General features: G+C 35.5%; 1 protein-coding gene across 1 annotated transcript; it reads right to left on the reverse strand.

Annotated features, from left to right (window-relative positions):
* Window positions 1-4,676: 4,676 nt before the first annotated feature.
* Window positions 4,677-6,673, reverse strand: LOC121212390 (xyloglucan endotransglucosylase/hydrolase protein 9). The gene is made up of 4 exons (XM_041084911.1): window positions 6,367-6,673; window positions 6,112-6,212; window positions 5,573-5,766; window positions 4,677-5,271 (listed from the first exon to the last, which is right to left on the reverse strand). Exons 1-4 carry the CDS (start codon window positions 6,623-6,625, stop codon window positions 4,851-4,853), a joined length of 975 nt encoding a protein of 324 aa, XP_040940845.1. The 5' UTR covers window positions 6,626-6,673; the 3' UTR covers window positions 4,677-4,850.
* Window positions 6,674-13,592: the final 6,919 nt, after the last annotated feature.

The raw sequence follows: 13,592 nt of genomic DNA on the forward strand, positions 1-13,592 counted from the left end.
GAATCTGCTAATACATACTTTATCCGGGTAAAGTATGCATTATTAGTGAATCTGCTAATACATACTTTATCCGGGTAAAGTATGCATACATTCTTAATTAATTTTGTTTCTCTAGAGATACATGAGTTAGTAATTTTTTTTAATTTTAATATACATAAAGTTTATCTATTATCTCTTAAATAATTTAAACTATAATGATAATTTTAATATATTAAAATTAATATTATCTCTTTTACAATTATATAAGAAATTATTTAATATATAAATTAAAAAACAATCAGACATATATACACCAAAAAAACTTTAAAATTATTTTAAATAATAGTATTTTTAGTTTTTTCCTTTTTAAAATATATTTTTTTACGTTTTTACTTTCAAATTTTGTCTACGTGTCGAAAAGAATACATGATGGACACTTGGATGATGGGTGAGAATACCAGGAGCAAAACGGCGCTGTTTAATTTAAAATAAAATAATTTTCTATGATGTTTTTTTATCAAAACCCTAAAACCATAAGCCTTAAACCACAAACCCTAAACCTCAAGACCATAAAATCCTAAACACTAAAATAATAAACTTTAAACTCCTAAACCACAAACCATAAAACCCTAAACCGTAGTCATAACTATAGAAGCTAACACCAAAACCTTAAAGTTAAACTTATATCGCAATACAGTTCATATTAAAAAAAATCTAAGATTAATTGCAAACCCATAATCACAAAACCCCAAATCCATAATCATAAAACCCTAAAATCATAAACCCTAAACCTATAAACACAAAACTCTAAAACCTTAAACTATATAAACTATAATCTCTAAACCATAATCTTTAAGCACTAAACCTTAAACCCTAAACTAAATTAATTTTTTGCGGCATTTTTATTAAAAACGTTATTCACACTCAAAGCTATTAAGTTATTTTTAATTTGAATATATATAATTATTCACAAACTGATGATGTAAAATTTTAAGAATATTCATATTTTAAACCCAAATTTTTGGTGCTACACATTCAAAAAAAGCCGGAATTAAGGAAATTTGGGACGGTACATCTTTATACAAAGAGTTGGCCAGAGCATATGCTGACAAGTGTATCCCAACACTTAGGAAAGTGTCGCCCTAAAACTGTTGTCTTAGGACTAGACAAAAGCCAACTCTTATTCAAGCATTGTCTTAGGCATACATATCCCAACCCTTATACAAAGAGTTGGCCAAAGTGTAGTCTATCCCAACACTTAGAAAAGTGTCGCCACAAAAGTGTCGTCTTAGGACTAGACAAAAGCCAACTCTGATTCAAGCGTTGCCTTAGGCATACATATCCCAACCCTTATACAAAGAGTTGGCCAAAGCATAGTCTATCCCAACATAGTCTATCCCAACACTTAGGGAAGTGTCACCACAAAAGTGTCTTCTTAGGACTACACAGAAGCCAACTCTTATTCAAGCGTTGCCTTAGGCATACATATCCTAACCCTTATACAAAGAGTTGGCCAAAGCATAGTCTATCCCAACACTTAGGAAATGTCGTCACAAAAGTGTCGTCTTAGGACTACACAAAAACCAACTCTTATTCATGCGTTACTTTAGGCATACATATACCAACCCTTAGGAAAATGTCGCCACAAAAGTGTCGTCTTAGGACTACACAAAAGCAACTCTTATTTAAGCGTTGCTTTAGACATGCATCTCCCAACCCTTATACAAATAGTTGGCTAAATCCCAGTCTATCCCTACACTTGCCCCAAAAGTGTCATCTTAGGATTATACTTTTGCCAACTCTTATTAAAGCATTGCTTTAGGCATGCATATCCCAACACTTATGAAAGAGTTGGCTAAAGCGTATTTTGGCCAGTCTATCCCAACACTTAGGAAAGTGTTGCCCCATAACTGTCGTATTTGGGCATTTTTGACGTAGTGCTTCCTTCTCTCTGGAAATCTCTTTTCTTATTTCCTCCAAACCTTTGGGTTCAACGACCAGTCGGTCTCTCACATTGTTAACTATCATCTACAGGTTTTTACTTTGCCTACTATTTTTCGACATAATAACTCAAGGCCTGATCGTTCCTCCATTGTCGGCCTTAGTCTGCCGAGGAGAGGCCATGTCTTGCTTCTCCATGGGTCCGCCTATTTTGCTTTCGGCCACCACTTTGGCATCTAGGGTGTTTTATTTTCTTTTTCATCCAAATTGTGAAGCCTTGCCTAGTATGTTGCAATGCCGACATTTCTCTAGACTTTTTGTCGTTCCTGTTTCATGATGGTTAATGGAGTCATCGCACCAATGCTTTCCCTGATGCTTGTTTATGCCCAATAGCTCGAAAGGTCTATTTAACCCACCAATTGGTTTTCTCTGTTGTTGGTGAATTCGACATCTTTGACTTTCCATGGCTTCAAGTCGGCTTGGCTCCTTACGGAGGCGAGCATGCTATCAAGGCTAGTTTGGCAACCTCTTGACAGTCTCCCGGTGTTTGCTTCCCCACTCCTCCATGCATGGCGACAGTGGCCCTATTAAAAATTAACGTTTTTTGTAGGGTTGTTATGCCTTTGGGCTCGAATTTTGGTCTTCAATTGTCGTATCTTCTGAGCTTTGGGCCCATGAATGATGTACTAACCCTTTTTTATGGCTTAATTCACGATTTAGCCCTTAAAATATATTTATTTTTCTATTTTGGTACTAAAACTTTTTTGTTCCAATTTGGTATTTAAAGTATCAATTTTCTTTGTTTTTGGTCCATTTAGTAATAGGCGTTAAAAAAACTATTAGGCAACTTTGGCCAATAAAAAAATGTCGCAATTAAGTTTTTTAAAATAAAAAATAAAAAAATAATATTAAATATTTAAATATTAAAAACACATTTAACTTTGACCAACCATTGATAAGTGTTAACAAGTATTGCCTGGTCATTGAACAACCATGTGGCATTATTAGAATACACCACGTGTCTTTTTTTTAAAATAATATTATATTATATTGATCAAAAAAAATTTAGATACTAAAAATGATATACATTAGTAACCAAATAGTGAATTAAGTTATTTTTCATTAATGATATTTCTCATTTGAAAAAAAAAAGGAAATATACTAATAATTTGGCAATACCAGTTCAATTTGAATGAACCAGAAATGCCAGTAAAGTCGTAAAATTTATAGTTTGGAAATTCTGGAAATGTGGCCATAATTTCCTAGTGTTAAAAACGGTGGTGGCTAAAATGCAGATTGAAGGTTCATCACTGGGATTGACAGCAACCCTCACGAGATTCGATAGTGCAATGATTCTGGATTTCCGTAGCTTTAGGTGGGTTTGTTGAAGTTGGTAAATGTTGAAGATGGTAAATAAGTTGTTATAACAGCTCCTAGTATTTAGGGATTAGTTACTTGTAATTAAGTACTAAGTATGTTAATTAGTTACTACCTATCCTTTATATTACAGTCAAGCTATAGCAATAAAAAAATATACTGGAAGTATTTTTCATTCTATCTTATCTTTTCCACCGTCTTAACAGGGTTGCTATGTACTTAACATTTAGTGCCCAATTTTCAGTATCATACCAGACCATCAATAAGGGTCCCCCAATTGACTCCGCATCAATCCTATCCCATTCCCACGAATAAAGAGTTGAGCTTTTCTTTTTTACATAAAGTTTCATGCATTGAAGAGAAGTTTCTCTTAAAATAAAATCCGTGATTCTCAATCGATAATTTTAAATTACCCATCAATCATTGACAATGGCCCAGATGTAGATAGCCATCATATTGTCCTATGTCCTACCTCTTTTTTCCTTCTACGGGATCAGTGCTTTGAATTATTGAGATTAAAAAGCATAATGTAAAGGTGATTCTTAGTCAATTTAAGCAAAAATGAAGTCCCTGACCCCGTATATTGAAGCTCTGTTTCTCCGACTTTAGGACCCATTACAGCAAATCTTATTCTTAACGAGTTAATCGTGCAACTTTTTGACAATTATTATCATTTTCATCATGCTTAATCATGGGGAAGGCCTACCATAATTGCTCTCGCGATACACGTTATATGTCGTGATTGTGCGCACACGTTTTCTCGGCTTATGCCTTACGTGATTCCCGTATGTGCAGCCTTTCATCTTTCATCCTACATCACAATTTGCATTTGATGCTTTATTTTATATATTCAGTGCACATAATAATTATCATTTTAATAAGTCCCATGAGTTATAAGAGCATCAAAACTTTAACTTGCTTTGCTCATTGTCTCGTTGATCATGGACTTAATAATTGTACAAGAAATGGTATAAAAGAATAATTTGGACATATATGATGACCAATGAAGCTGGTTGAAATGGGTGGGTGAAAGAGTCAGTGAGAAACAGCAATTGAACTGACTTTGCGAAATGATTTCAAAAACATGTCTTACTATCGCCAACACTACTTCATTCATTTTGTGTTCTAATTTTCTCCATTTACCCCTTCCAAAAGAACTGATTCAGCGCCGGCTTTATGCCCTCTCTTTTGTCTCTAGTTTCTGTGTAGGATTGACAACTCCGATACCATCAACCCACATATTTTACTATGCTCTGGGGTCCATAACGCCAGACTTCATCAACATCCTCTTCTTGGTCCCGTGTGACATCCCGTGAGTATTGTACACATATAAAAACTCAGAATGCATGTCCCATTAGAGCAACTAATGTCTGAACAGGTTTACACAACACAAAACAAGAGATTTATATACCAATTATATCATACAAAGTGGAAACAAAGCCAGAACCAAAACATGCGAGTACATGTTATATATGACTGCGATTCATCATCATCATCAACCCCCCGACATATTTTACAATGTACCCGAACAAAACCCTCGTAGGCCGCCACTACTAGTGGCGGTGATGCTCACACTCCACAGGCATGACAGGGAACCTAGCAGTGTCGGTACAATAGTCATACACCAAGTGGTTGGCCCTCACCCACACCAGCTGGTGGCTCTGGTGCACGCTTAGCTCCGACATTGTCGGTTCATCCCACCAGAACCTCTTCTCGCCGCTGCTCCTACATTTCTCGGCAATTTCATTGGCGGCTACCGAAACTGGGCACTCGCACGCGTCGATTTCAAACCCTTTGTAAGTGGCAATGAATGGTGCATGGCTCCAATCGGTCTTCACTAGGCCACCCTGTGTGGCCCAATCATCGGCATTCCATATTGAACTATATACGCCCATGGCTTGGTCTTTGGGAAAAGGAATCCCTTTGTGTTCCATGTTGGTGTGCACTCTTATTGGGGTCTCGTCCACTAAAAATCTGATATTTAAAAAAAGAAACAAAAAAAAAGACAAAAATATACGTCAAAATAATTCCCAGCACCAAGAATGTAAAAATCCAAAACGCACAAAAATCAATATGTACCCACCAACATTTTAATTTCATGTCTTAGAACATAAAATAATAATTGAATGCCCTTTTCTAAAAAGAATGTAGCCTTTTAACACTAATTACAACTCTTCATTAAATCCAACACTTATTAAGTGTTTCTCTTTTAACTTCTAACTTATACATATAAGCACCCACATGTATTTAAGTATGACATTGTACCAATACTCACACAACTTGGCGCTGGTTCCAGAGGATGGAATAAGAGTGAAAGTCTTTGGTAGGGTCAAACCAAAGGTTCATCCTTTGCTCTCTGTTGCCTACACCATTGACGTACACATTGGTCTGAACGAGGTAAGGTTCACCTGTGGTATTGCCTAGGAACTCGAAATCGAACTCGTTGTGATTTGGACCGTCCGATGACATCTATGTCCCCAAAAAACACCATCAAACCAAATAACACATCATTATCACAGCACCTAAAATTGTGTAAAAGGTAAATTAATGATGGGATGATCAATGACACTAATTTCAATCAAATGACGGGAGGAAAACAAAGCTCCTTTACCAAAATCGTGATTGATAGACATTAAAGAAGAAAAGAAGACCAAAAAATTGTTCATTGCAAGGGGTCCCTTGTCATGAATCCATAAAGCACACAGCTGAGCTGTTGTCCACCATTTGTACAAGCTCGGAACATTTCTTTATTATCATTTTCAGGCATGTTTTAATTAAAATAAAAACATTGATTAATAGTCTAATAATACTCACATAGTAAGCAGTTACAGTCCCAGCAGAGTCGCCTTCTACAAGCTTAATCTGCATGGTCACTTTGCCAAATAGATACTTGCTTTTTGATGCAAAGCCAGCACCTGATATCACCAAAACCCACCATTTTCATTAATCTATAAGCTGGCATGTTTACAACGAAGAAAAAAGTTGGAAGTACCATATTGTAATGAAAAACAGGGAGTCAATGAACATAAGTAGGTGGGTACTTGGAGAGCAAGAAAGGGTGGAAATTACCCGAATAGTTGTCGAGTTTGAGCTTAAGGAGCTCTCCTTCATAGATGAAGTGATCCATAGCCCAACCAGGTTGGAAAAGCTCATCGAACTTAGCTGAGCTTACCAGACCCAGCATCATAAGACCCACAAATAGACCGAAACTCACACACATTTTAAAAGAGACAGCCATGGAGGTAAATGGGAGAGAGACAGAGAGATGGAGCTCAGTGAAGCTTTTGCTCCGAATAATAGTCTGTAGAAGTAGAGAGTGGGTTCTCATTTTTATAGCCAAAAAAATTCCATTGGGTCCATGTCACAAGAGGGATCGGATATGGGGGGAGTGGCACTATCCCCTCATTTCAATGGACACATCAGAAGCCACGTCACCCTACTTTATTTTTAGCCACGCGAGATTCCCAAAATAAATATCGGGTTAATTTGAATGGACCTCCCAAACTATCCATTAAATTCTAATTTAGTATTTAATTTTTCAAAAACACCTAATTGAGTATTTAAGGTATCAATCCTGTATTTAAAGCAATAATTAAAATCCTTTTGAACACCTCAAGGTTCAAACTCTATTAATATAACTCTCATTCTCTAATTTGTGATTGAACTAGATATCGAGAGAGAAAATCTGTGCAGAAAAAACCTACAATTGGAGGACCTGTTATCGAATTAACCCAAACATTTTTTAAAAATGTAACCGTTACTATTGGGAAAGGTTGAAGTTGGGAGCAAAGGTAGGCAGTGTGGTAGGACATGTCTTTGTTTCGAAAGGGAGGGTTTGCAGATTTTGATGCAATAAAAGGAAGCCACGACGACAAGTACAGCTGTTTGTCTTAGCTGTCCAGTTGGGAGTGGCAGTATGAGTAAAGAAAAAAGCTTCCCTGTTTGTTCCCAACTATTGGATTTTCCAGGGGCCCATCCCTAACCTTTTACAAAAAAAAAAAAAATCTAATCCAACCCAATGTATAGGTTAATTACAATTAAAACAGTTGATGTTAAAATTGAATACAATATTTACATTTTAATTGATCTGCTTCAATATTTTAATTTTTTTTACTAATATTTAAAAAGCAGGGTCGTATTTTTAAAGGGATAGGTTGCAACTTGCAATTAATCATTTCTCTTTTTGTATTTTTTTTCACTGCCAGCTGGACAGTACAACACTGTATTATATTTCCATATTTTTTAAAAATATTAAAAGTTGTGGCGTAGGGGCAATTTAATTCCAAGAAAATAATATTTTGAGCCTTGATGTGTGTGCCATTTTAAAAAAAAATGTTCAAGACTTCGACCATTTCGACCAATAGGCATTAATCTAGTATTAATTAATGAAAAAAGATAGCAATGATAGATTGGATGATATAGAAAAATTGGAGTGGGTAAGTAAATGTAGGCAGATATTTGGGATGGGCATGTCATTAAATTTTGGGGTCCAGAAGTAATATTAATTATTCATTTATTTTTTGACTTTGGTCACAAGTGTTGGGATAAGATGGGTTCAATTTAAGAACTTGGATTCAATTATTGGGTGAATCCTCATCTTAATAATGTTATACGTGCAATAAAGAATGTAAATATATTTTACCCAGAATAAAAATTAAAGAAAAACTCACAAAGATATTTATGCATATTCAAACTCCTACAGCCTGTGCTTTCAGCACTAGTGTTATTAGATAAGTTTTATTATGTTAAACATGGTTTAAGGAAACCAAATGGGAAAAGAGAATGCCGGCTATACATGGAGCAGCAGCCCCATAATAGTACGGCAAACGAACTACTCCTTTAACAAGAAAAAGAAAACAGTAGGGAGCAGCAGACGCTCCAATTCAAGACTCCCATGTGGCAACAGATATTTTGGGATACTGTGTATACACGCTGCCCTTGGGAGAGGGGGTCCTAGTACATGCTATGATTATGAAAGAAAGATAAGACATTGGCAACCTTTATTGCACCGAAATGGCGATTGCTGATTTGGCACTTATTAGGATTAGGTTTTAGATTAGATGAGAGAATGCATTGATGATTTGGGACTCGAATTATGATAATCTAGGAGTAGGAGCTGCAATGATTATACGCTACTATTATTGAGGTCAGGTCTGTAACGTACAGTCTTCTTTTCTTTTCATGTATGCGGGGCTTTTATTAAATAAGTATAAAAAAAATTAAAATAATTTAAAATAATAGATTTAAAAAATTAATTACAAAAATAGTATGGTCAGGGTGATCACGTCATTCTGACAGGCGGTACCAGTGTTGCCTCTGACAGAGGCAGCACCAGATATGTGGGTCCCACAGACGATATCTAAGCACTATAAAACCAAACACAACAAGCAACTCCGGGAGCAAGAATCAGCAGCAAGGAGAAGAAAATAAAGGGAAAGAAAGGAGAAGAGAATGAAGAAAAAGAAAGAGAAGGAAAAAAGAAAGAAAAGAAAAAAGAAGGTCTAATTTTTTTAAATAATAAAATTTTATATTGTTAATGTGTTTTTGCTGTTATTATTATTGTTGATTATTATTATTTTTTGTTGTTAGTTATTAATATTGTTAATAAAAAAATCATTGTTATTATTGTTAGTAAAAAACCATAATTATTGTTAGTTATTATTATTGTAAAAAAAACCCTAAAAAAGCCTATTTATGTTATGTAAAGAATGTATTATTTTGTTTTATTTGTTTTAGAACCTTACCCTTATTATTTTAAAAATAAAATAAAATAGCAAAATAAGTTGTTTGAAAGATTAAGTACCATTTTTGGCACTTAATCTTTCAAACAACCTATTTTGGTATTTTATTTTAGTTTTTATATTATTAGGGTAAAAAACTCGTTTTAGGTTGATTAGATGATATTTATGAAATTTATTTGGCATGTTATGGATATTGTTAAAAATGGCAACATATTTGGTATTACCTGATGAAATAACAACTTCAGCACAAATGGAGAAAGTTGATAAGATAATGAGAGAAGTGCAAGATTACAGAATGAAACCAGAAGAAGACATTATTCAACACGTTATGACAGTAAATAGAAAGATACAAGAAGTGTTGTGGAAAGGTCATGAAATGATTAGGAAGAATAAAGTTCAATACTTAACCCTTAGAGGGACATTAATAGAACGGGAACATCAAATAGTTTTAGACCAACTTTGGAAGACATTGGTACCACGAACCTATTGGAATCTAGTTATATGTTTCGTAAAGTTTATAATCTCTTATGGAGCAAGGAAAATAGCGAGACAAAGTATAGGTTCACGAAAGTTGACTGGGAAGCAAAATGTGATTGACATACCATGGATGGATAAATTAGATGTTAGGAAATTACCAAGAGAATTTCTAATTTCAATACCCGTTATAAAAATTGAAGAGGAAGAAGATCCCGAGGAATTCCCAAATTGGATTGTAGAAGATAAATATGAAGAGAATCAAGAATATCTAAATTGGATTGTACAGTATTTTCCAGAGGAATATATAGGGTCGGAGATGGAAGAAAACATAGAACTGAATTTAAATGGTTAAATGTAAAGATAAATGTTGTTTATGTATAAAATGAGAACTGAAAAACTATGAGCTTATGAATGAAAAAAATTGCAGATTGAGTAATTAAATTTTTTATTTAAGTAGTTTATTTGGTGTTCGAAATTATTTTGAGAAAGTTTGTTTATTTTTTAACAGATTAAGCATTCAAGATGGATAATCAATTTTTCGTATGCGTTTATTTCGATGGAATTATCTTGACAACAACCGTTGGATGCATATTTGAATGTCGGCAAAAAATAGCAATGAGATTTAATAGAAATGTCTCGTTGGATGATATGAAGGGAAGAATTAACGCAAAAATTGTTAGACGTTGTGGGAGAAGGATCTCGAAACTTTTCTACAAGTTTTTAGTTTCGATAGATCCAATCAAATTCACTGAAATGGAACTTGTAGACGACGTAGACTTGAGACAATGATCGCTCTTTACTGTGAGAATGGGAGTGACAAAAATGCACCGATTCACTTATTTGCTGAGTTAGCCGGTATGGAGGAAAATGAAAATCTCACTGCATATGGTAAAGAACATAGAGCTCAAGAACCGTGCATGGTGGCTCTAATATCGTACATTGATAGTGAATCGACTATACGTGGGATCGATATCAATCTTATTGTTACACCCGATATGGATGTGGTTGGTGATGATGGTTATGATAGTAGTGATCCTTGTTATCAAGAAGTCGATAGTGATAGTGATCCCGATGTGGACGATGTCCCCGATGATATTGATGATGAAGACGTGAATGACGATGGAAACATTAACGCGTCTTCGGTCGGGAACCAGATGCGACGTGTTGTGATTCACAATAATCCTAGGCCACACATGTCGCTCATAGACCCCGACGCAGCGCATGTAGCCGAGTTCCCAGAGTACCCTGAAATACTTCCTGCTCATCGACTGGCCGTAAATTCTGATCCTGAGGAGTTATTCATCGGCCAGATATTCGAAAGTAAAGAAGAGTGCGTATTTGCTATTAAGCAGTATAGCATGAATATATCAGTAGATTATAAAATTGCAGTGTCTAAACTGATATTATATATTAGGGAGTGTTGGAAGTCGGCGAAAGGCTGCAATTGGCGGGTACGAGCTGCATTTATTCAAAATTCGCAGATGTGGGAATACGCAAATTTGTTGGGCCCCACACATGCACATCAACACGTATGACAGAAGATCATCGAAAACTTGATTCTAAAACTATCTGTACGTGTATCATGCCAATGGTGAAGGACATGCCGACCATTAAAGTTTCGGTACTGATTACCGAAATACAAGCACGATTTCAGTATCGAGTGTTATATCGAAAGGCATGGATAGCAAAACAGATGGTAATAGAGCAATTGTATGGGAATTTCTATGCGTCGTATAACGACCTACAGGGATGGATAGCCGCTATACGGGAGTACGTACCAGGGACCATCATTGAGTTATAGGCACGACCTTATTACGGCCCGGATGACCAACTACAGTCGGGAAAAAGAATTTTCCATTGGAAGTTCTGGACGTTTGATCAATATGTGCGCACATTTCCCCACTGCAAGCCATTTGTGCAAGTGGATGGGACCTGGCTATATGGAAAATATACACAAATCTTACTTATTGCGGTTGCTCAAGACAGCAACAGGAACATGCTCCCGATAGCATTTGCCATTGTAGATAAGGAGAACATGGAATCGTGAGAATTCTTTCTTACCAACCTGCGGAGGTATGTTATTAGCAACGATAATATTTCCATTATCTCTGATAGAGGGAAAGGATTAATTACCGCCATTAGATGTTCCGGTGTACCATGGAGATCCGTTTACTGCATCCGTCACATCGCAGCTAACTTCATTAGAGATTATAAAAATGCAGACTGGAAAATACAATTTGTGAAATTAGGTAAACGATTGCCTTATCTTTTCAATATAAGTTTTTAAGGCAATACTGTAACTTATCTTTTCTTAATACATATACAGCGTACGAACTAAAGCCACACATCTTTCCGATAGTGGTTGGGTACTATGGAGCCGTGACAATGGGCTCAAAGTTTTGACGAGGGCTTTCGTTATGGTCAAATGACCAAAAACTTAGTGGAGCGGGTCAACACTGTATTGTTGAAAACACGACATCTTCCGATTTCAGCAGTCTTCTCGGCTACATTCTACAGGTTGGCTACCTTGATGCCAAGAATGGGTCAGCAACAAGTTAACCAGATTGAGGCGGGACACGTCTTTTTCGAAGATGTCAGGGACGCAATAGTTGCAAATCATCGGATGGCGAGGTCGATGAATGTAGAAATATATTCACGACGCCTTGAAACGTTTTGAGTTACAGAGACCATTAGTCGTCGACCCGATCTACCATCTAGGTCTTATGAAGTTACCTCCGGAATAGACAATGCGATTGCAGAAGACTCCAAACACTTCATTATCCATGTGCGCATGTCGTTGCAGCGTGTGCTAAAGTGAACCTTAATGTTGAACAATTTGTCGATGATGTGTACACACTCAATCGCACGTTACGTGTATGGGAAAATGAGTTCCCTGTCCTGCCTGACCTGTCTACGTGAGAAGTGCCTCCGATGACTTTCAAACTTGTCCCAGACAGAGGGCTACGCAGGAATCTGAGAGGTCGTCCGCAATCAACTAGAATCTGTAATAAAATGGACATTAGGGAGAAATCCGATGGTACGCGTTGTGGATTATGCAGGTTAGCTGGTCATAATCGGAGTAAATGCCCGTAATGAAACTATCATGTCGGACAATCGTCACGATCAAGTAGGAATTGAACTTATGTTGTAATGTATTTATTTTATATGAAAAAAATTATATTGCAAATATTCCTCTATTTGTTAAAAATCCATCAAGCTATTTTCTAGAGTCGCAGTAACAAATTTATTTATATCTAGAGCTACGGAACTCCAAATTAAGATCTGCTAATTTTTCTAGAAACTAAGCTCACATATGTTTTTACCATAAAATTTTCAGAATTTTTTATTTAGCCAATTAGTACAGTTTATTCTTTAAATTTACATCTGCTTTGCTGTTCCACGGCTCCGACCCTTATTCACTAAAAATAAATTATATTATAGTACAGGATTTGGATAATGTTCTCGTCTATTTCTCTTGAAAATAGACTCAGTAAGGATTCTATGTATATAAATTTTAACTCATAAATATTTTTTTGAAATTTTTAATAATTTTCTGAAATCAGAACAGGGGATTCTAAAATCATTGTGGCTCTGTCTCACAATAATTCAAATATCTCATAATATGAAATTCTTTTACTTACACCGTTTCTTATATGTGAAACTAGACTCAATAAGCTTTAATTCTATATTTTATCCAGCCTTTAATTCAATTTCTACAATTTTTATTAAATTTTCAAAGTCAAACTACTGCTACTGTCCAAACTATTTTTGTACAATATAATGATATTTATCATATTATCATTTTCAACTAATCATGAACTCACCATTTCATGGATCCCATGGTCAATTACACAATAAAACTTAATATAATCATCATTCAATTCTCATGAAGCACACATAACCAAACATTTTTACCAATTACCTACACTCAATCAACGAATTAGTCACATATACAAACAAGGTAATGGTTGAGTTTACATTTACTCAACTTGCATATATAACTACATATGTATCATCTATTTCATACGTCCATGAAATCTCTATATATACCGGTAATAGTATGTTCCAATTTAATCA

This window comes from Gossypium hirsutum, chromosome A13, assembly GCF_007990345.1.
Source record: "Gossypium hirsutum isolate 1008001.06 chromosome A13, Gossypium_hirsutum_v2.1, whole genome shotgun sequence".
In the NCBI taxonomy this organism is placed as follows: Eukaryota; Viridiplantae; Streptophyta; class Magnoliopsida; order Malvales; family Malvaceae; genus Gossypium; species Gossypium hirsutum.